At 40.5% G+C, this 24,369-nt stretch overlaps 1 protein-coding gene and 1 pseudogene across 5 annotated transcripts in view; one reads left to right on the top strand and one right to left on the bottom strand.

Moving 5' to 3' along the window:
* The window catches only part of CTNNA1 (catenin alpha 1), a 171,538-nt gene that overhangs the window by 20,768 nt on the left and 126,401 nt on the right, over positions 1-24,369 (bottom strand). For 4 of the 5 annotated variants that reach the window (XM_065874270.1, XM_065874271.1, XM_065874272.1 and 1 more), the window contains 2 exons: positions 24,087-24,239; positions 10,989-11,081 (listed from right to left, as the gene is read on the bottom strand). In XM_065874270.1, coding sequence (XP_065730342.1) covers positions 10,989-11,081; positions 24,087-24,239 — 246 coding nt within the window. The remainder of the gene's footprint in view (positions 1-10,988; positions 11,082-24,086; positions 24,240-24,369) is intronic. The other variant, XM_065874273.1, reaches the window with a different exon arrangement.
* On the top strand, positions 7,447-9,047 carry LOC136121055 (importin subunit alpha-1 pseudogene; annotated as a pseudogene).

Raw genomic sequence — 24,369 nt, 5'->3', positions numbered from 1 at the left:
ATTACTTCTCAATGTAGATCATCTTTATCTAGGAAACTTAAGTGAGTTAACTGAAAAAACTCTTAGAATTAATAGGACTTCATTAAGTTAGCTAGAGACAATATAAATATAAAAATGAGTAACGTTTCTATATACCAGAAAACAGAACATAAAATGAGGGGAATATTAGCTCTTCATGAATGCAATTAATAGAAAATATGTGGGATTAAATCTGTAAAGAAACCCAGAGGACTGAAGTAACAAAAATGACAAAATTTTTCTGAGGGACATTAAAGAAATGTGAATAAATAGAAACACAGTCCATGTTTAGGAGTAGGAAGACTGACCTATTTATTCACAAATCAATCTGGAACAGTAAATAGCTGAGAATTAGCAAAAAGATATTAGGGATAGAGAGCAAGAGTAATGAAGAGGGACTTCCCTGGTGGTCCAGTGGCTAAGACTCCGTGCTCCCAACGCAGGCAGCCTAGGTTCGATCCCTGATCAGAGAACTAGATCCCACATGCCGCAACTAAGAGCCCGCATGCTGCAACTCAAGATCTCACATGCCACAACCAAAAGAGATCCTGCACGCGGCAATGAAGATCCAGTGTGCCGCAACAAAGACCCAGTGCAGCCAAATAAGTAAGTAAATATTTTTTTAAAAAAGAGTAATGAAAGGAGTTAAAATGTAATACAAAGCTAAAGTAACTGAAAAGAATAGTCTAAAAACAGACCCTATCATAGAGCAGAATTCAGTGTATGATAACAGTGACATCACAAATCAGTGAGGAATGGCATATTTCTACATTTGATACGGGCTATTTGGAGAAAAATAAAGTTATAGCTTCACTTCACACTTATATTTATGTGCTAAATAAGATTGTTTCCAGATACATAATGAATTAAATTAAAAATAAGCCTAAAAGAACGTGTTTATTTATGCATTTACTGAACATTCCTCATGTCTTAGAAAATTCTCTATTTACATCTGTATTTAAATATACATGACAGATGAAGTATATATAGTGTTAGGTAAATCAGTAAGGAGAACACTAAAATACCGGTAGAAAATGGGGTAAGACATCAACAGCCTACCTAAGGTGACCTACAAATCCCTAGGAAACAACTAGAGGGAAAAGTTTACTCTCACTTAAATTAATGAGTCACTATTCTTGCTCATTAAATTTGCAGAGAGCCCCAAACTATGCACTACCACCATATATACCATGGCAACTTTTTAAATGCTACTGTTGGCTAAGACCTCCAGTACAACACTGAACAGGACATTCTTATCTGGTTTCTGATCCTAATGGGAAGTATTCAGCCTTTTATCATTAAGTACAATGTTATCAGGCTGAGGAAATTTTCTTCTATTCCTAGTTTACAAAGTGTTTTTATCAGGTCTGGATGTTAGATTCTGTCAGATACTTTTTCTGTTTCATTTCCACCATTCTGGTTACTTCTTCTGTGTCTCTTTTGCTGTCTTGTCTTCCTCTACTAATGCTGAAGTTCTTCAAGGCTTGATCCTATGCTACCTTCTCTCCTCATTCTACACTTCTCCCACCTGTGAGCAATTTCATCATATGAGTTTACATACCACCCATCTGCCAACTATTCCCACATCTCCAACCCAGACCATTCGTTTTAGCCCCTAAGTCATTTCCTAGCTACATACCCAACAGCTCTACTCAGATGTCTCAGACATTTCAAAATAAACATGTCTAAAATAAAATTCATGATTTCCTGCTCTGAACCATGTTGAATGGAACTCCTTTAAAATCTTGATCACTCAACTTCAAGTGGACTCATAGTGTTGGGGACAGCAAGAGAACTAGATTTCCTTAGTCCAATCAGTCTCTTCCTCTCCTCAAGTCTGAACCCTAAAAGAGTAACTGTTCCATACCTTCTCCTCAAACCTGTAACACTTCTGCCAGCATCACTCTCGGCTTACAGTTCTGCTTCCTATTTAAATGAGAAGATGAATGCAATCAAAAGAGAATGTCTATACAATCTTTATCACCGCACCTATCCATTTACCTGCATCCATGCCACATGCTCTATCTCACCTCTTTTTACTTATGAATGTTCCTATCTATGCTCCTACCAACCTTGCCACTTGTCCACTGGATCTCATTTCTTCTCCTCTACTCCAGGACAATGTCCTAGCAATTCTCTCTGCTCTATTCTTTATTACCAGTTTTTCCCTTCTACTGGATTATTTCCATCAGCTAAACATAGAAAAATGCTCCCAACTAAAACTCAAAAGCAAAAAACTTTCTCAACCCCATATCTACCTCATGCTATCACCCCATGTCTCCATAATCCTTACATTTAATTAGAAAGAGCTGTCAACTTGCTATACTCAATTTATCTCTTCTCTCTTGAATCCACTCCAGTCAAGCTTATCTCTCCTAAATTTCTACCTAAACTTCTTTGCCCAAGATCACTTGTGATCTCTATATGTTGCTCAATCCAAGGATCAGTTCTCAGGTCACATTCTACAACCATTTTACATGAATAATCACTCTTCCTAGAAATACTTATCCCACTTGTCTTCCAAGACAGAGCCAGCTTCTAATGCTCTTCTGGTCAATAACACTTCCTCAATCTCCTTTGCTGGATACTGCTCATCTCCCCAAACTCTAAATGTTAGGGAACCCCAGTTTTATTTCCCAGACCTTTTTACTCTGGGTTTACACATTCCATTGGTGAACTTATTAAGTCTCATGACTTTAAGCACCATGTATGTGGTAATGGATCTCACATTTATATATTTCATCCAGACCTCTTTCCTGAACTTGACTTTGCTTCTTGCATGTCTAACAAGCACCACAAAATTAACATAAATGACAGCTCCATCCTTCTAGCTACTTAGGATCAAACCCTGGAATTCTGGGCTTCCCTGGCGGCGTAGTGGTTGAGAGTCCGCCTGCCGATGCAGGGGACACGGGTTTGTGCCCCGGTCCGGGAAGATCCCACATGCCGCGGAGCGGCTGGGCCCATGAGCCATGGCCGCTGAGCCTGCGCGTCCAGAGCCTGTGCTCTGCAACAGGAGAGGCTACAACAGTGAGAGGCCATGTGTACCGCAAAAAAAAAAAACTGGAATTTTTCTTGACTCTTCTCTTTCCCCTCCACTTCACAACTAGTCCTTCAGTAAATTCTACCTTCAAAATATATCCAGACCCTATAACCAGTGCTCACCACTTCCACTGTACTCTTGCCTCTGTTTTGGTCTCCTATGCTACTGTAACATAATCACAAAACTACCTGTGCTTAAAACACATATGTGTTATCTCACAGTTCTGAAAGTCAGAAGTCTAAAATGGGTCTTACAGAGCTAAAATCAAAGTGTCAGCATAACTGTTCATTCCAGAGTCTCTAGGGGAGAATCCAGTCCTTGTATTTTTCAACCTCTAGAGGCTGCCCACATGCCTTGGCTTGTGGCCACATCACTCCAACTCCTGCTTCCACGATCACATCTCCTTCTCTGATACCAACACCACTGCTTCCCTCATATAAGGACCCTTGTGATTATACTGGGGATGCGCCCGGATAATCTAGGATAATTTAACCATTTAAGGATCCTTAGTTTATTTACCTCTGCCAAGTCCCTTCTGCTATATAAGGTAACATATTCACAGGTTCCAGGAATTAGAAGATTGGTGGTGGGGGCAGCACATTATTCTGCTAACCACAGCTTCCTAAGGGGTCCCTCTGCTTCTATCCTTCCTCAGAGAAGTCAGAGAGACCCTGCTAAAACCAAAGTTAGATCATGTCAATCCTCTACTCAAAACCCATCAATGGCTTCCCATGTGACTCAGAGTAAAAAGCCAAATGTTTTACCATGGCCCTAAAAGGCTCTATACCATTCACACTCCTGTTAGATACTTGACCCTCCTTCCTCAAAGCCTCTATATTTGCTGTTGCCTCTTCCTGGAGTGCTCTCCCCTCAGACATGGCATGTTCTCTGGCATGTTCTGTCATCTCCTTTCTGGTCTTTGCTTCTACATCACTTTCTCAGTGAGGTCCTTCTTGACCATCCCAACCATGCTATTTAACACACACACCAACATTACATGTTAAAATAGAAGAGAAGGTCTCAAATCAATGATTTAAAAGCTTCTAACTTCAGAAACTAGAAAAAGAAGGGCAAATTAAACCCAAAGCAAGGAGAAGGAAAAAAATAATAGAGTAGCAATTAATAAAATACAAATTACCAAAGCTCACTCAAGAATAAACAGCTAAATGTTTAAATAAATGATCTGAATATCATTATACCTAATAAAGAAACTAAATTAATTGTTGAAAATCTTCACACAAAGAAAACTCCAGGGACTTCCCTGGTGGCGCAGTGGTTAAGAATCCACCTGCCAATGCAGGGGACACGGGTTCGAGCCCTGGTCCGGGAAGATCCCACATGCCGCAGAGCAACTAGGCCTGTGCACCACAACTACTGAGCCCGTGTGCCACAACTACTGAAGCCCACATGCCTAGAGCCCATGCTCCACAATGAGAAGATATGGCAGTGAGATGCCCACGCACTGCAACAAAGTAGCCCCACTCACCACAACTAGAGAAAGCCCACATGCAGCAACGAAGATCCAATGCAGCCAAAAATAAATAAATTTATTTTAAAAAAAGAAAATTCCAGGCCAGATGGCTTCATTGATAAACTCCCCCCAAACATTTAAAGAAGAGTACCAGTTTATATAGACTTCTCAAAAAAATGGAAGAGAGGGAAACACTTTCCAACTTTTATGATATGGAAATCAGACTTTACAAGAAAACAAAACAACAAACCAATACCAATATGCAAGGCTTACAAGGAAACCAGAGTACCTCTGGAGGCATGTTACCTGCAGGCCTCCATGGGAGGAGGGAAGGGAGGAAAGAGGTACAGAAAATGCTGAGAGAAACTTTTAGTCAGAAGCATCTCCTTTTAGCTCTTCTGTGCAACTGCTGTGTGAGAAGATTAGAGAATATCAGAAGTGGAAAAGTGAGGTGATTCAAAGGTAGATGGTCCTATGATTGTGAAATAATACATGAATGAGAACTTGAGGCCACAGGCTTCCCTGGCCCGTATGCCTTGGATGCTCATTTAAGAGCTATATATTTTCTCACTACCTATATAGACCAGGCCTGTCTGGGTTTATGCTTATTTGATGATTGTCAAGCCTGTTAGCCACAAAAATGATCAGCATTCCCACAGAACAATGGGAGAAGCAGCAATGTGGAAGATAAATCTAAGGAGGCAGAAGAAAGAACCAACAATTTTATAAGTTCTTTCTCAATTTAGTTAGTGAGAAATACCCAAAAAAAAAAAGACAAAGAGGGCTTCCCTGGCGGCGCAGTGGTTGAGAGTCCGCCTGCCGATGCAGGGGACACAGGTTCGTGCCCCGGTCCGGGAAGACCCCACATGCCGCGGAGCAGCTGGACCTGTGAGCCATGGTCGCTGAGCCTGTGTGTCCGGAGCCTGTGCTCCACACGGGAGAGGCCACAACAGTGAGAGGCCCACGTACCAACCCCCCCAAAAAAAGACAAAGAAATGTAGATAAGCAGCAGCTTCAAATACTTAATTCACCCTTGCTTAAATTTCCAAGAAAGGCCATATGAATTATCAACTGTCAGAAACATGCCGTTGGCAGGGTTTTTCTGTTTTCTTTTGACCAGCATCAGATGAATTGAAAAACTAAAGTGTTTTAAGCAGCTACCATGCACTAAGACTTGAGCACATCCATGAGCAAGATGGTGGGGGGGGGGGGGGGCATGGGGGTTAGAGAATTAGGTTCTTTCCCAAAACAGTTAGATTTTTTTCCTGATAAAAGCATGTGAGGCTGGGCTCTCTGCTCAGATGGAGAGAGGTCCCCTTTCTGATGAACAGTGCGATACTGCAGACACAAAACAGAAGGCAATGCAGGGAAAGAGCTGACCTACTTTCTTTCCTACTCATAAATCACCAAAAAATGCGGGTGCTTTCTTCTCCCCCAAGCAACAAAATAAATCCATTCTCAGGTTACTTTGCCTGAACTCAACTTTAACACCGCAAATATCAGGGTTAAGTCGCTTAACTACTAAAAAGTTAGTACTTTAGAACAGAATTTCCCATTTCCAAAAATTAATTTGCTATTGGGTGAACTGAAAGATGGAGAAGAAAACTCCTCTACAGGTTCCATCTGTCACTTCTCCTCTCCAGAAAGGAACAATAAGGTCTAGGAACCAACTCCAGACTGTAGGTGGAGCCACAGAAAAGCAGCCCCCGGCAGAGGGGCCAGGGCTGCCTGAACGCAGCAGTGTGGGTGTGAGACCTGAAAAACAAACCGGAAAAACCCAATACTATGGATGGATGCTGACAGTAGCCTCAAATAAAGAAACATACACTTTAATATAATAATTTTTTGCCTGCATGCTACAGCATATTTAGCCTAGTCAAGTTGATTAACGTGCCTAGGGTTTGTTTATCAAACAAGCCAGTGACCCTGGAAGGAAACACCTCAGGACTAGGACCCCCCGATGCCTGACGTCACTGCCCACATCAGGCTGAAGAATAAGGAGAGGGCTCCACTCCTCCTGAGAGGGACAGCCATCAGCTACCTTAAAGAAGAGGTCCTTTGAGCATGAAACACATGGCCAGGGTAGGTAGGTAAGATGCAGCTCCCAGAAATCTGGTTTACGCTCCTCAAAGAATGTCAGAACTTTAAATTAGTTACCAATCCTTTAAAATTGAGACTTGTCCAAAAAAATCTGAATTGCTGACTTCTCTTTAAAAATAATTAAAGAATCTAGCAATAATGGGTTGGAGTGGAGTCACAGTTACCTCATTTAGAAATGGCACATGCTACACAGTTTGTCATTACCATGCCTGCAAATGTCTACTGTATTTGCCATCACTGAACCTGCCCAGCCCTGTGTGTGAGCAAGGGTAGGAAGGGGCCTAGGAGAGAATCTGCAGGAATAATCACACCTAGAGAAACACCTTTTTACCTAGGACATATACCCAACTCCAAGCGTGGTCTGGACACTGTCTTGAGGTCTGTTCTAGCAGGAGAAATGAACCTACAAAGGAGAGGGGAAAAAGGTGCTTTCTGAGGGCAACCTAAAACCTGGGCAACATGTCCCAGCCAAACATGACTTATGCACACCATCACTCTCATTAGGATCTACTAGACTCTCCATGTGATTTTTTTTTTTCTAGGCTTTAAGATCATTTATATAAATACTCTTAGTAGGTGTGATCAGCGTATGTTACCATCTGTTTCAGCCAATATGTGAAAGCATTGTCGCTTTTCAAGCATTTCAAAATCAAATGGAGAACCAAAGGCATTAAAAATAAAGTGCTGGCACACCACCCTCGGGCTGACCATAGTGGACATTGTGAGGGCAGCCGACGCGCAGCCTGTGTGCCCCGCACAACCTCCTGTGGAAGCTTGAGTCAACTGTGTAGCTTTCTTCCTTTGTCTCATAACCATGTCCACCAATGAGGATGCTAATTCACCAGCTGCCCGCCTTAAAAGATTCAAGAACAAGGGGAAAGACAGTACAGAAATGAGGCAGCACTGAACAGAAGTTAATGTGGAGCTCAGGAAAGCTAAGAAGGATGTCCAGACGCTGAAAAGGAGAAATGTCAGCTCCTTTCCAGATGCTGCTGCTTCTCCACTGCAGGAAAACCACAAAAACCGGGTCACGTAAATGGTCTGTTGATGATATTTGTCAAAGGCATAAATAGCAACAACTTGGAAAGCCAGCTCCAAGCTACTCAAGCTGCTAGGAAACTGCTTTCTAGGGAAAAATAGCCCCCCATAGACAGCATAATCCGGGCTGGTTTGATTCCAAAATTTGTGTCCTTCTTGAGCAGAATGGATTGTAGTCCCATTCAGTTTGAATCTGCTTGGGCCCTCACTAACAATTCTTCCGGGACATCAGAACAGACCAAGGCTGTGGTAGATGGAGGTGCTATCCCAGCATTCATTTCTCTGTTGGCATCTCCCCACGCTCACATCAGTGAACAAGCTGTATGGGCTCTAGGAAACACTGCAGGTGATAGCTCGGTTTTCCGAGACTTGGTTATCAAGTATGGTCCAGTTGACCTGCTGTTGGCACTTTTGGCGGTTCCTGATGTGTCATCTTTAGCACGTGGTTACTTACATAATCTTACCTGGACACTTTCAAATCTTTGTCACAACAAGAATCGTGCACCCCCCCCTTAGACTCTGTTGAGCAAATTCTTCCTACTTTAGTTCATTTCCTGCATCACGATGACCCAGAAGTTTTAGCTGGTGCCTGCTGGGCTACTTCCTACCTTACCAATGGTCCAAATGAACGGATTGAAATGGTTGTGAAAACGGGGGTTGTACCCCAACTTGTGAAGCTTTTAGGAGCTACTGAATTGCCAATTATGACTCTCGTGCAAAGAGCCACAGGGAATATTGTCGTTGGAACAGATGAACAGACTCAGGTTGTAATAGATGCAGGAGCGCTTGCCATCTTTCTCAGCCTGCTAACAAACTCCAAAACTAACATTCAGAAGGAAGCTACATGGACAATGTCAAACATCATGGCTGGCCGCCAGAACCAGATACAACAAGCTGTAAATCATGGATTAGTCCCGTTCCTTGTTGGCGTTCTCTCTAAGGCCGACTTTAGGACACAAAAGGAAGCTGTATGGGCTGTGACCAGCTATACACGTGGAGGAACAGTTGAGCAGATGGTATATCTTGTTCACTGTGGCGTAACAGAGCCGTTGATGAACCTCCTAACTGCGAAAGACACCAAAATTCCTCTGGTTATTCTGGACGCCATCTCAAATATCTTTCACGCTGCTGAGAAACCAGGGGAAACTGAGAAACTTAGTGTGATGATTGAAGAATGTGGAGGTTTGGACAAAACTGAAGCTCTACAAAACCATGAAAATGAGTCTGTGTACAAAGCTTCATTAAACTTGATTGAGATTGAGATCCTCCTCTTTCTCTGTGGAAGCAGAGGAAGATCAAAATGTTGTGCCAGCAACTACCTCTGAAGGGTTTACGTTCCAAGTTCAGGATGGCACTGCTGGGACCTTCAACTTTTAGACTGTATACCTGAGGCATTAAGTTGTTTGTTGTGTACTGTGTTTGGTAGAAGTTTGTCTTACTGTTTCTCTACTAAGAACTCTTTTTATACATGGTTTGTTATTGTAGCACTTTTTACAAAGAAACTATTCTTGAACAGTTCCAAACTGTACATACTGTATGAAGCTTCTCCTCTCAATGGGTTTCCTATTTCTATGTGGAATTTCATATCTTGCAGTGTCCTGTAAATAAGATTAAATTCCACCCTTTTCTTAAAAAAAAAAAAATAAATAAAGTGCTGATAGGGTAAAATGGCAAGCTTGAGAAAAGAATGCCAAATCTTTAAAATCTACTCTAAATTTATTTCATACAACTTGGTCATCCATGAACTTTCTGTAGGCGATTGAATTCATTGTGCTTATTATCTGTACAGCTATTGACCAGTAGCAGACTTCATGACTGGATTAAAGCTGGGGAAATGTTGATTAGATAATGTGGATCCACAACTGGCTCATCATACTAGTACTCAGATGAAGCAGCTCTCACTGGCACACTAGCCCACATGGCTGAGAATGAGAATAAATGCCCTAGCTAATCTGTGTACCAGTTAGGATCCCAGGTTAATAACCAGGCTTTACTAATTTTGGTCACCTACCTTGAGTGTCAGGAATTATACATATGAAAGAACCAAAGTATTAGTCACGGTGTATTTTAAAGTTTGTTGCAGACATAACGTAGAAATTTCATTCCTGTAACCTCTATTCTATTACTCCAGTTCCCTTGCTTTATTCCCCTTTATTTGTGGTCAATACAATCTGACAGAACATTTAGAAAGAGTTTAATGTAAATCTTCAGAGTACGCCCATGACCATTCTCTACCTGGGAAAATGAAGAGGCAACCCCTTCCACCAAAACAGCACTGACACTGCTTAGAAATCCCTGTGAGGCGCAAGGAGTGTCAGGCACACAAACAGGATCAGTTCCCCTCACAGGAGGCAGGCAACTCATCTAACATTAAACAAAGCAACCATTCTTCTGTGTGCTTCAGAGGCTTTCTAGAGCCCCAGATGCTTAACCTAGCCTGATCACCAGTCTTCCAATATGCCATTATAAATGGAGAAAAGTTCTTAAGCTTTGACTTCAGTAGCTGGCTGAATTACATTATTAATATCTGTATCATAAGGCTACTTCAGGACATAGCTAAGTAAGGCTTCTAGCTCTTGAATCTCGTTCCCTCTAACAAGATCCAAATACTGGGCATCACAATGGAGTGTGGGTGGGTAACAGTTATTCTTTCAGGCTTGTGGGTAACCATCCTGATTCCAGGACTACCACATGTTGCAGATGGCCCTCCCTTAGGGAGGGTGTAGAATGGCCACTGCCTACTCTCCATTTGCCAGCAGTGGAGGACACTATACATTTTTTCTTTTGGCTTCATTGGGTCTTCACTGCTGCATGGGCTTTTCTCTAGTTGCGGTGAGCGGGGGCTACTCTTCCTTGTGGTGCACGGGCTTCTCATTGTGGTGGCTTCTCTTGTTGTGGAGCACTGGCTCTAGGCGCACGGACTTCAGTAGTTGTGGCATGCAGGCTCAGCAGTCGTGGCTCGCGGGCTCTAGAGCACAGGCTCAGCAGCTCTGCGGCATGTGGGATCTTCCTGGACCAGGGACCGAACCCATGTCCCCTGCATTGGCAGGCAGATTCTTAACCACTGCACCACCAGGAAAGTCCCGACACTATACATTTTTAATGAAGGGCAAGGAGACAGTAACACATGATGCCTTAAGGAAATATCGCTTAAAGTCAAACAAATTTCTCAAGCTATATAGACTGTGGATCAGCGTTCTGTCCTCAAGACTTCTATCTAAAATCCTAAAAACGAAACTAACAAAATAAACCTCATCCCCACTCTAATAACTCAAATCCAATTTGGTGAAACCTTAAACATTGCTGGTTGTACTCTACCTGAGGACAGAGGGCTTCTAGCTGGCTTGCAGACATTCGAACAAGCTTTACACCTTCTTCATTGTTTGAGATGGAACAGGCCAAGTTGGCAACCTAGAAGAAAAGATAAAAAAGACCTTTGAAGATTTTTCTAACTTTAAAGGAAAACAAATGTACACCTACCCCATCCCTGACCTTTACAGAACAAATGACAAAAGCACCAAAGGTGTTTTACTTCTCACAGATTGATTACCTGCTTATGAGGACAAATTTTTTAGCTCTGTACTAAGGAAATTAAACTCATAACACAGGTCACATTGTAAGCTGGTGGCAGAACACGGAAAGATCCTAGGGCTTGTAACTCACCAGCTTTACATGGGCTCTAACCTGCCTGAACAGTAAGTTGAGAAAAAGGGTCTCCTGGTGTGAGATGTGAGAAAAACCAAGGAACCAGAGGCACCAAAGAATCATTGGTACCCTCAAATAAAAATGTACTCTGCAGCTGTTCTTAAAGGAAGGAAATCGAAATTCTAAGCTGCTGTTCTCATTTGACAGGTGAATGGATGCTTACTTTAAGCCAAGATGAGCTTTATTTGAACGCAAGGCTATTTTTCAAATTAAAAAAATAGCATTAACACATCAAGATGGAACCAAGTCCACCCTCATCAGAAATGGAAGAAGAAACAGAGATGATATCCCATAGTTAAGAGCAAAACTGTCTTTTAACTGGTTTCTCAAAAGCACTGACAGCTGGACTGTTTCCTGAATGATGCTATTTCATGTGAACTAAAATCTTTACCTTGCCATCCAACTGCCTCAATGACACTACTCATGTAGCCAGAAACAATCTTTCCAAGTTGTATCATACTTCTGCTGGAGCTCTGGCTGTGCTGAGAATGTTGTTCTGTAGCGGCTGCTAGGGCTGTGATCACGTACCAATGTTTCTAAATAAACAGGCTTGCCAATTCCATTAGCAATACCAAGGACCAACTGAATACACAGTGCTGAGACATATCTTACCCCAGTTGCAAACTGAGTTATGAATGATAGAGGCATAGGCAGTTGAATAACAGAGGCACTTTCTGAGAATTTAAAATGCCAGAGTAAACAAGGGCAATGGCAATAACCTTTGATTTTCACTCCTCCGCCCAAGTTAAGCAGATAAAGGCACAAGAAAAATTATACACCATTACTGTTGTTCGCAGTGTTAGTTAGGGATTATCAGCTTTCTGTAAGACTGCGAACTATCACAATCCTGCAATGCCTAATCACAAGAAGAAACAAAAGAACTAACATGCAACTTAAACATAAAAATGTACGGAGAAAGAAAATTAAGTCAGATCTTTAATGGGTAAGGACCTTCAAAATCACACAAAAGAAGTAAGATTTATACTCCCTGACGGTTACAATTCCACTTTCCAGTGTCAACTGGACCTGAGCAAAGAGGCACTTCTATTCATGATGACAGTCTATAGAGATAATTGTTGATTTCTATTTGTTTCCTTTAAAAGTGCTACAAAATATGACCTAAGCTAAATTCTGTAGAAGATAAAACTTTTGCAAACATTATCCCTCAAATGTACATTTTATGATGCTCTAGTGAAGGAGAAAGCTTAAATTAGATGTGTTTATGAAGCCACAGCTTCTATTGCTTCACTGCTTTAACAAGGCATTTTGAAACCAAATATAAAATTTGAGGCTGATGACTGAATTAGCAATTTGGGACAACAAAGATTCCCTAGTCCCACCCCATGCCCACCATTTTCGGAGGCCAGTCAAATGTTAGATTCAGGAAGGTCTGTCACTGTTTCTGCCTTCCACTCTCTAGCCACTACTATTATAATTTTATATTCTCCCAATTTTATGAATCTGTAAAACTCAGAAAAAAATAATTAAATTAAGAAGCAAAAGATTACAATAAGTATTATCTACTACAGATCAGACACATGAGATGGTGTGTGGCTAAAGGCTGAAATGGCTGACTTTTGTAAACCATCTTTCCTGTTTCCTGATACAAATCCTAACAAGACTTGGGAAGACTTATTCTTTATTTTAAAAACATTACTTTAATGTTCTACAAGAGTACACTGCCTGTTTCAGGAGGCCACCCCGCCTGCCCTGGGAGGAGGAAGTGGGCACCTGTCACTGACAGTCTTCTCCAAATGAATGAGCTTCAATTCACCCTCCAGGGAAAGCGCCACTCACTCCTAACAATGACAAATGTGCAAATGCAACATCTCGACCACAGCTCTCTGAGAAGCTAACCTCATATACTAGTGCCAGGCTTGACTGCCATGAAAGCTGGGAATGAGGGAAGGGGCTTCCTAAATACCTCTTTGTGGGGCTCTAGAAATCTGGGATAGCAGCTCAGTAGACTGAAGAAGTTTCTGAAGTTTGAATTAAAAATACTCAGAGCAGCTAACTTCCAGAGAACCTAGCAGAGCAGAGACTTTGGAGAGTGATGAGTAACATCTCTAATTTGCTCTCGGAATAAATTTTTATATCTTTGCTACCACAGTAATTTGTGTATTAACAATTTAAACATCTTAGATTCCTGCTAATCTAAGAGGTGGGCTAAGATTGACACTATGACTACCAGCTTTGGAATCATGAGGCCTCTTTTGCACCAACTTCTGCCTATCCCATTTAAGTTTGGACCCTGGAGAAGAACACAACATTTCAGAAAACTTTCAACTCCGTGATTGAAAAAAACCCAGAAACAGCCCTGGGCTTTAGCTGGTTTTAGGAGTAGCCCAGTAATAATCTGTGCTGTGCAGGAAAAAATTGTCACAGCCAGGCTGTGTCAAATCAACAAATGTGACATCTGTACATGACAGGAAAGACAACTTTTCAAACATGTAGGAAAGTTCTAGAATTTCTTTACTTAAATAAAATGTATGAAACAAGGTTACAAGGGGAAAAAATATACCATTATGACAAATTTTCCTCTGTTATACATGTGTTGATGACTTTAAATAAATTTAAAATTTGTTTAAGTCAAACATAAGTTGTTTCCCACTGCCCCTTACCCTGGAACCTTTGCAGGAAGACAAGAAGAGATTTGTTTTTGTTCTTGGTAATAAATTAATGACCTACTCTCACAGTAGCCTATACCTGTTGTGGAGGTGAAACAAGTGACAAGAATTGTGGAACAGGGAGCTTTTAAGTCTAAGTAGTGACACCACGACCTGAGTAGCATGCTGTAAAGTTGAAGCTCAGACTCTACATCACTTGCCATGTGATCTTGGGTCAAGCTACCACCTGAGTTTTCTTCTTCAAAATGGTTAAGTTCTCTGTACTCTCAAAAAATCCATAGTAATAATAAATCAACTTTTCAAAACTTGTCATATATGAAGAGAGAAGTCCCAACTGCACATCATATAAATTTCAGAACCACTCAAGAAATTTCTAACAATTACTTCCAAACCCACAGAAGAAGTGATGATGAAACAGAGGTCAAGCTTCCAACTTTCCAATTTCCAGGGACGGTGTTGGCTATCTTATTAAGAGGAACAAGATAGCTAACCAAAAAGTGAAGCACACATGGGTGACAGAAAACTTCCAAACTGCACTGTGATGATGACTGCATAGTTCTGTAAACTTAGTAAAAACCATTGAATTGTACACTTAAAATGGGTGCGTTTTATGGTATATAAATTATACCTCAATCATGCTGTTAAAAAAAAATGTAGGGCAAGCAGGTGAGTAATTAAGGGAAATCAGCAGAGGCTAGAAATGAGAAAACAGAAATTCAGAGAGGTAAGCAAGCACTGAAAACTGTTTATGAAGGGGAGTATGTGTGCCATTCTGTGGTCAGAACTTGGGTTTTTAATGGGTCTCATAAGGTAGATGCCTTAGATGAGAGAATCTGCACAGAGCTGGTACAGCCAAAAGGCAACATCCTAAGTGAAAGAGTGAATTAAGAGAAAAGTCAACATGAAGAGCAAAATAGTAGGATACTTGCCAGTATAAGCCCTAATCACTCCCTCAAGGAGGAGAAAAAAAAAAGATCTCTCCTGTAAATTCTAACCAAAGGCTGGCCCTCCTCAGGGGTTTAGGTATAGAAATTATATTATTTATCTGGCCCCCCAAAACTTTTAGGTTTAGGAGGTCATGTATTAGTAGTATCCGTAAGCAACTGGCAGAAGTAAATATAAATGGAAATTTTCTCTGATGGAAAGTAATCTAAACCCAGGCCTCAAAGAATTCCCAAATACGAAATACCAGGAATGTGAACCCACAATAAAAAATACAGGAAGTACACAAGGAAATAAGGTATCTTGAGCAAAAGGAAGCAAAAGAACTGTGTAATCAGATCCATGACTTGCAGATACTTAAATGATCAAAAGTGGAGTATTAAGAAACATGTTTTTTTACATTAACAGAGATAACACAAAGGATACAAAGTATAGAAAAGGAATAACACACTCAGAAATAACTAGGCAGATTTGAGAAGGATCAAAATAGAACTTTAAGAGAAAAGTAATAATGTCTACCATTTCTAGAAATTTAAAATAATATCGACTAGACACTGCTGAAAAGAGAATTAGTAACCTGGAAAGTCAAACTGAAGAAATTATTCAGGAAAACCAAGACATTTTCATGACATGAAACCATAAAAGGAATTAAGAGACATGAAAGATAAATTGAGATCTATTATTCAACTATGAGGATTTCAGAAGGGAAGACAGGGAGAATGCAAAAGAGGCAATACTGCAAGAGGTAACAGCTGAAATTTTTCAGCATGGATGAAACAATTTTCAGATCTGGGAAGATAAATTCTAAGCAGAGTAAATAAAAGGAAATCTACACCCTGACACACTGAAGTGAAGCCTTAGAACAAAAGTGATTTTAAAAACAGCCAGAAAGTAAATACAAATTATCTACAAAGAAAGCTCAGTGAGATTGACTGCTGATTTCTCAACAGCAACAATGGAAGCCAGAGATAGGGTAATAATATTTTCAAATCCCTGAAGGGAGGTAGTGGGGGGAATCATCCTAGGACTGTACATCCAATAAAATTATTTTTTTAAGAATTAAGCCAAAATAAAGACACTAAGACAAAACAAAAACAAAACCAATCTCAGAGCATTTACTCCAGACAGATCTTTCCTGCCCCAACTAAAGGTGTTTAATAAAGATGCTTTAGGAAAAAAGGAAGCAATCCCAGAAGGAAGGTTTAATATGCAAGAAGAAATGGGAAGCAATGAAAATATAGTATCAGGTAAATTTTATGCAAAAGTTGAAATAAGTGAATAAAGCAATACCAACAGTGTCTAACTCATGGGGCTAAAAATTAAGAGAACCAAACTACTGGACAACAATAACATCTAAGTTAGAGAATAACTAAAGTCAAAGCATTCTAAGATTCTCATACTGTTTCAGAAGGAGGAAAAGATACTACTTACCCTCAACCTCTGAATTTAAACATGCATGCTTAAAATATCCAGAGTTGCTAGTAATAAAATGGAGTGTATGATTTCCAAATGAGAAGGGGCGGGGAATAGAAGGAAGTGGGAGGACTCAATCAATCCAAAAGAGGGAAGGAGAGTTAGAAATAGAGGAGGAGGGATGGAAACAGGGTTAAGAAGGGAAAAGAGAGAACAAAAATGCAATGGTAAGAATGAATCCACATGTCATAATGATAATAAATGTGTGTGTACAAAACTCCCTAATTAACAGGAAAAAAAACCCTGCTAACCTGAATAACAATAACTAAACATATGCTCTTTACAGGACACGTTTAAAACACAAAGAAACTGGAAGGTTGAACATTATTTTAAAAAAGAAAGAAAGCTACACTGGGATGATCAGGAGGAAGCACTGGACTCACAGACTCACAGCCCTCAGTTCTCCTAATATTGTTACTGGGAGACGGAAGGCCACATGCTGGGTTAGCTCCTCATCACAGCTCTTTGGAACTCAATTCAGTGTCAACTGAATATTATGACCTTGCCATTTTAGAGGGAATTTACAAGAAAAAAAAATCATGTGGACTCTGTCACTACATTTATTACTAAAATGTTGAGGACACGATGTATTAAATCATTCACTGCCCCTTATGTAAAAGTCCCAAGTAAGGATTTTTTTTTTTAACATTTTACGATAGGCTCATTTCCCATGAAAAAATGGGCATACTTCTTCCATTCTAAAGACAAGAATACAGAACTGACTGTGTGTCTTCCTTTCCTCCATGCTACCAGGAAGTGCAGTAACACAACCAAACTCAAGCATGGCAATTATAGCTCGTAATTGTGTATTATTTCTCTCCTACGTCCTGATTTTCTACATCTACCTTAATTTCTCTTACATGTTTTTGTTCAAAATAAGCCATGCCAAATCTAATTTTAGGGATATAAGTATCTCTAGTAACAGGATTAGAAATTGTGAATTTACTAAAACATCATAAACTATTTTAAACAGCTTGGCTATGTGATATTTTTAAAAAGGCTTTCATGTGTAGATAACCACCCAGGTGATATTGTCATCATTTCCATTTACATTTTATTATACAGATCACTTAAAAAGTTCCCTATTTCTGTCTAATCTCCTGAATAATCTGTCAATAAGGCTAGGAAGGGTGCCTGTCTAAACACTAGTCCATCAGGTCTACTGGTGAGGCAATAGGAGGGCCTACGCTCCTTTCTGAAGCAGGGCCAGAGTTGGGCAGAGTGCTTCCTTAATCGTTCCTGCCAACACTCCAAGAGAAAAGAATCTCAATGCTCCCTGAGAACAAGATACATCCATTTGCCTTCACCTGACCATCCCAAAATTTGACTAGGTGGTTCAGTTCAGCCAAAAAAGCTTGGTGTTAAGGTGTTAAAATAGTACAGGCAAGGGCTTCCCTGGTGGCGCAGTGGTTGAGAGTCCGCCTGCCGATGCAGGGGACACGGGTTCGTGTCCCGGTCCGGGAAGATCCCACATGCCGCAGAGCGGCTGGGCCCGTGAGCCATGGCCGCTGAGCCTGTGTGTCCGGAGCCTGTGCTCCGCAACAGGAGAGGCCACAACAGTGAGAGGCCCACGTACCACAAAAAAAAATAAAATAAAATAAAAATTAAAAAAAAAAAAAAAAAAAAAATAGTACAGGCAAGACACTTTGGTCTTACACAACCCCATGCATGTGAAATTACACACCCTTGAAAATGTGAGAAAACCAAGCTCAATATGCTCAGGAAATTCTTCTTGATTCTGAGGTCAGCATTCTTCCCTAAGAATACCCAACTGCTTTCATGCAAACATCCTACTGTCCTGGAAAACTGAAGCTTCATTTGATTGGCCATTTGCAAGAATTTCAGCCTATAGTATTGTACAGAGGTACTGAGAAAATATCCAAGATGTCACAGGCAGATGGTATACGGTCAGTGTTTAATTCAAATGCCCCTTACAGAGGTTTCTTCAAGGTCACTTTACTGCGTATTATAAGCACAACACAGAATAAAAGTTATAATGAAGATCATTTAATTTGCAGTTAAAATACACATTTCAAGCCAATAAAGCCACAACCTATGAAGTCCTGGATAATGGGAAATACTTGGTCCTGGGGTGGTGGTGGTGGGGGACATAGCAAGTAATGATAATCCAGCTCAAAATCATACCAGTTACATTTACTTTTTGGTTCTTAATTCACAAGGCAATGAACAAAACACTATCTTATTGTACAGTGTCTCGGGCTGAGGGGAAAGGGATACTAAATGATAGACAGTTTTTACAGGCAAGATTTCATGAATTGTATTTTTCCTATTTCACTCTCAATTCATGAAATTGAAAAGGAACCAGAAGACAGCAAAATTAAAAAAGGAAAACTGATTGCTCTTTAGCTATTAAGCTGCTCACAGCAAAGGAGGTAGGCAAAGAATGAAGCAATTAAAAAGGACACGTGGGTGTTGCATTATTGACAAAAAGGTTAATATTTCTGACAGAAAATAAATTTTTCACCTCAATACACTAAACTGACAAGCAATATAAAGAAATCATTAACAGAAGAAAAATGGTGAACAGAAGGGTCACCAGCTCATCAACACTGACCCTCAGCTCCTGCTCCCCTACTCACTGGCCTTGAGATGCACAACCTCTACGTACCCTTCACATAAGAAAAGGGGATTCAATACCATGTGGGGAAGTAATAGATCCCACTGTCAACTGTAGTGTGAGGCAGTCAGAGGTCCTAGTCAGACCCTGAGAAAATAAGAGCAGCCACACAGCAAACACTCTGTTATTTGCTTTCCCAAGTAAAATCACAGTCATTTAATAAGGATCCAATAGGCAGCAGGCACCACACAGCCTTCCAAACACTATGCCCACACAGAGGGGCTGGAGAAATTCACTTCTGCTCAAAAAACCTCACCAGTCAGTATGTGGTTTTTATTCTTCAAGCTAATCTTGTATTTCCATAATGTGGTATACAGAGAAGGTACCATAATATTCCCATTTCTCTGTGGATGCTATCCCTAATACTACTCAGAAACTATTAGTACATTTGAAGCAACTTTACATGACAACCCAAATTATAGCATAATGTTTTTACACTATTTTATTTGGCCGGGGTGGGCAGGGACAGAGATCAAGACAAAAGTTAAGGAATTTGTAACTGGCTGAACAGCTAACTATATACAAAGAAGCGTACAATCAACACAATGATTTCTAGTGGCAAGCTGAAAGAAAGTTTCTATCCTATGGGTTGTCTTAGACAGTACTTTATAAACATACTGGATAAAAGGAGAAAAGATATGCTTATTTTCTAAAAAAGAAAGAAATGATACAAGTTTGGAAGGGGCTGTCAATAATATGAAGAGCAATGCCAGCAATAGTCCTGACAGGACAGAACACTAGACTGAATCTAAGAAGTTTATACTGCATGAGTGTCAAAACAGAGAGAGCCAAACAACCAACTGCACCCACATAGACCAGGATGGAGAAGATGGAGTTGAGCAGCAGCACCTCTGGAAGCAAAATCCTGGAGCTGACTAACTGTGAGGTCACTGCCCAAAAGCCAGCGGAAGCTTTGGCTGCTCTACCTCCATCCGCCCGCTCTTGCAGCAGGTGTTCAATAAGGACTGGCACTTAAGTGGCAAGCATTCAGAGAAGAGGCAGAATGAAGAGAGCCTCTCAAAGGCCTGAGGAAATCACCTAGACAAGTGCTGTCCAACAGGAATACAATGTGAGCCACATTAAGAGGTGAGATTAGAAAAAATAATATTTAATCTCAAGATAATATATTTCAACATGTAATCAATAAAAAAGATAATGAAATCTTTTACATTCTTTTTCCATGCCACATCTTTGTAATCAGGTGTCTATTTTCACTTATAGCTCCTCTCAATTCATTTGTGTGCAGCAGTAAAAAGATGGACAGGGAGTGTTCCAGAGAAGGAGACTGTGGCCCCCCATTCCTAACAACCAGAGAAATCCACCAGTGGAAGGTGCCGCCTCTGGAAGGAGGGAGTTTCCCACTACAGAATGAGTCTAAGAAAGGGTAAGTGTCAATACACGGATATTAAACAGAAGGGGATTTATACACCAGAGGGAGAATCAATGATTCTATGAGAAAGAGCCATTCACTTAGGAGAGAAGAGATGGACTCAACAGAAAACTGGGCTCCTAACGGGCGAACCTCAAGGGAAAAGTAAAACCAAACAATGCAAGGAACATCAGATAAAACAAGTGGTAAATTGCTGGGTAAATGGCCACAAACAGGATCTACATAAAGCTGCAAGAAGCAAACCTGCCCTGTCTTACCTCTTCCATGTGGTGTTTATGGCTGGGTAGCAAGCTATCCAAAAACCATGCACTCCACATTCCTTCAAGATGGGGAGGTGTTGTATAATAAAAAAATGTCTGGTCTTTGCACTGGATTCCTGGGAGGAAACTTCTAAATTCTTGAGAGATTTCAGGAGTGACAGGAGGGTCTTTTCTTATTCATCATTTATGCTAACGAGGTAACTCCAGCTGAGCCCCTATATATGTTAGACTAATGAGATGACTGAGGATGGATAGGCCACCATGCCAACCATGTGATTAGAGGATGGGGGCTTTCAGGAAAAACCAAGGTCCACGGAAGGAAGGGATTCTATCAATCATACCTACATGATGAAATCTCAGTAAAAACTCTGGTTGCTGAAACTCAGTGGAGCTTCGTGGCTGAACCATCAATGTGCCAGGAGGTGACATACCCTGAACCACGGGGAGAGGACAGGAAACTCTGTCTTTGAGACCTTCCCACACTTTACCGTATGTGTCTCTTCATTTGGATGGACCTGATTTGTATCCTTTACAATAAAATGCAGTCATAAGGATAGCACTCTCCTGAACTCTATGAGTTGTCCTGTCAAATTAATGAACCTGAAGTGGGCCATGGAAACCCTCCAAATTTTTAGCTAGTTGATCAGAAGAGCAGGTGGACTGGGGACCCTCAAACTTGCAGCTGGCATTTGAAATGAGGGCAGTCTTGTGAAGAAGGGATGAGAGGTCATGGGAACCCTTGAATTTATAGACAGTTGGGTCAGAAGTACAGGTGGGCTGGGGACTCCCCTAACTTGCAGTTGGCATCTATAGTGAGGACAATCTTACTGGGAATTATGCCCTTTACCTGTGGAGTCTGTGCTAATTGCAGGTGGTTAGTGATAGAATTGTATTTCAATATTTTAGGGGGACAAACATATCTGGCAGAATTCTCAGTGGCTGCAGAATCTGAGTCCTTCCTTTCCTGCCAGAGGCCTACCACCACCAGCCCTTCCCAACTTTCACATAGCACCCTTACTCCCCCTAAACCCCAGGAAAAATGGCAAATGGCCCCTAAAACCGAAGTTGGCCTGCAGACATTTACTCCACTTAAGAGGGGGAACTAATAAAAAAAAGAAAGGAAGATGTCAGGAGATTAAGAAAATAATCACAATAAAGTATTTTACCTTTGCTTTAAACAAGTCTCTCACTAATTCAGTGTTTCATTATAATACAAAAGTACTAGTGTGGGGAGGAGAAGGCTTGTCATTGAAGAATGAAGTTCTGCCTTGAATCAGGAATTTGAGGCTTCTATAACAAACACTTTAAAAATTCATTTCCTTTCCATGCACACATGCAATTATATACCCTAGGATCTCTATTACCATAAATGTAATTTAAATGTTTGCAGAATGATACTACAAGGCCTTTGGTTATGCATCAAGCAATGAAAAGCCATGTGTCATTTAATACACATATATTATGTGTGTGGGACAATGTGGGTGGAGGGCATGGAGAGGGGAGAGAGGGGAGAAAGGAGTCAGAAGTCAGTTGTGACAGGGAATATCAAAATTAAACATTAAGGGGCCCTTGGTTAGTTCAGAATGAAATAAGAAGTATAAGCATGGACAAAGTTCCTGGAGCAGGTCTCCAAACCCACCAGGTCCATCTAGTGCTTCTTACTGGCCATAAGGCTGTCCACTACACCAGTAAGCTTGAGTGGCACAGCCCTCATTGTGGGAGGAATGCAAGTTACTTAACCTCTCTAAGCCTGTTTCCTTACCTGAGAATGTGGAAAGTACATTGTATTTGCATATACATGGTACACAGCAGGTGCTCAACAAGTGTCAGTTTTGTTGGATGGAGAGGCTGAGGACTATACAGCAGGTCCTTATAAAGGGCCCTCCAGCTGTAGAACAGAAAAGGGCTGCCCTGTGAGGTTCAGCCTGCCATACTCTTTCAGATACCCTTTCCAATGCCTTTGCCATTACTGCTACCTGTTACCCAAGGCCATGGACTGGCAGTGTCCTTGCTTCCTGCCTCACAGGCACGCTGTCTAAGATGTAGGCTACTTACAGGAGGTTGGCTTCCTGAAGACAATCTTTGTGAAGACAATCTGTACATTTGAAGGTTACACCTCATGCAGTCATATGACTACTGTGAAAAGATTATGCTTAATGGAGACACAAAATTCAAGTCTTCTAACCAAATGCCAGAATCAGTAACTTGAATAGCAGACTGACCTACGTATTTTGCACATAATTAATTCAGGTGAGAATAACGATTAATGTTCAAAGAAAACTAGATTTAAAATTAGTAACACATTTAATGTGATAACTGATGTTTTCCTTAGAATATTTTTATGGTACTAACCTGGCCTAATGTCACTATAAATCCAAACGTACAAGAAACACATTTTACATAAAAGGCCCATTTTCTGTTCTTACATAATAACCAACTTACCAAATGGTCTACGGAATATCTCTTCCAAATATTAGATGTTTTACATTAGGGTTACAAAATTAAATAAGTTGGGTATATGCTTACAGTGTGTCAAATTTTTGAAATATAGTAATAATGAAATCAATTAAACAGTAACATAATTTCAGTAATCAAAAGGTAGGAGGCAAGCCTAACTCATCTGGAAATTAAATAGCAACTCACTCTTTCTTCTTATAGCCAAAAAAACCAACCACTAACATACAGATATCTACTGTTCAAACATATCTAATTAGCAGCACATTAGGGCTCAGTTTCTTCAATTTTTTTGGCTGTGCCATGTGACCTGGCTTGTGGGACCTTAGTTCCCCAACCAGGGATTGAACTCACGCCCTCGGCAGTGAAAGTGCAGTCTTAACCACTGGACCACCTGGGAATTCCCAATTGCTACAATTTTAAAACAAGATGATGGAGCTCAGTCTGTGTCTCAGGCAAAGGGTTGAGCACTTGACATACATCATCTCTTTGAGATCTCAAAATAATCCCTAGATAGGCAACATTAGTATCTTCATTTTGTAGTAAGAAATGGGAATTCAGAGGGGTTCAGTAATTTGCCAGGATGCAAGCCCAGGCAGTATGACTCCTGAGCTCCAGCTTCTAGCGACTACTTTCTACAGTGTCTTCTGAGTTTAAGCATGTCATGATCTATTTTATTTGCATTAACACCAAGTGGAGATGTTAAGTTTCCCGGATAAAGACTACCTATATCTAATTATGTATGTAATTAATGTAAACTGACCAAAATGGTAGTTTTGGATAGACGTTAATAATGAAAGACTTTCATCTTACACATATTGTACATTAGATGAGCCCCTAAATTTTTCCGCTGATTAAATACTGTGGTTAAAAATTACCACAGTCCACCAAGTTACACATAATTAATAAAACTGCTAATACACTTACCTCAATTAATTTGTTGGCATGTTCACGGAAAACTTGGGCATATTCTTTAACTTCTTTCTCATTTCCATTCTTTGCAGCTTCAATCAATACTAAAAGTGGAACGTTGGTTTCCAGAAATGAATCTGAAACATGGTCCATGACAGCTTTGCGGAGCTAATAATTAAATTGTAAAAATTTGATTTTATTTCTACCAAGAAGCTAGATTGCTTTTTTTTCTCTTGCACTTTTAAATCTAATGGAAGCTCTTGACAGTTTGGCTGCACTTATATGAGGACCCCTCATG

Source organism: Phocoena phocoena, chromosome 3, assembly GCF_963924675.1.
Source record: "Phocoena phocoena chromosome 3, mPhoPho1.1, whole genome shotgun sequence".
NCBI classification, from domain to species: Eukaryota; Metazoa; Chordata; class Mammalia; order Artiodactyla; family Phocoenidae; genus Phocoena; species Phocoena phocoena.
Note: the sequence above shows the minus strand (reverse complement) of the source record. Positions and strands in the feature narration are given on the sequence as shown.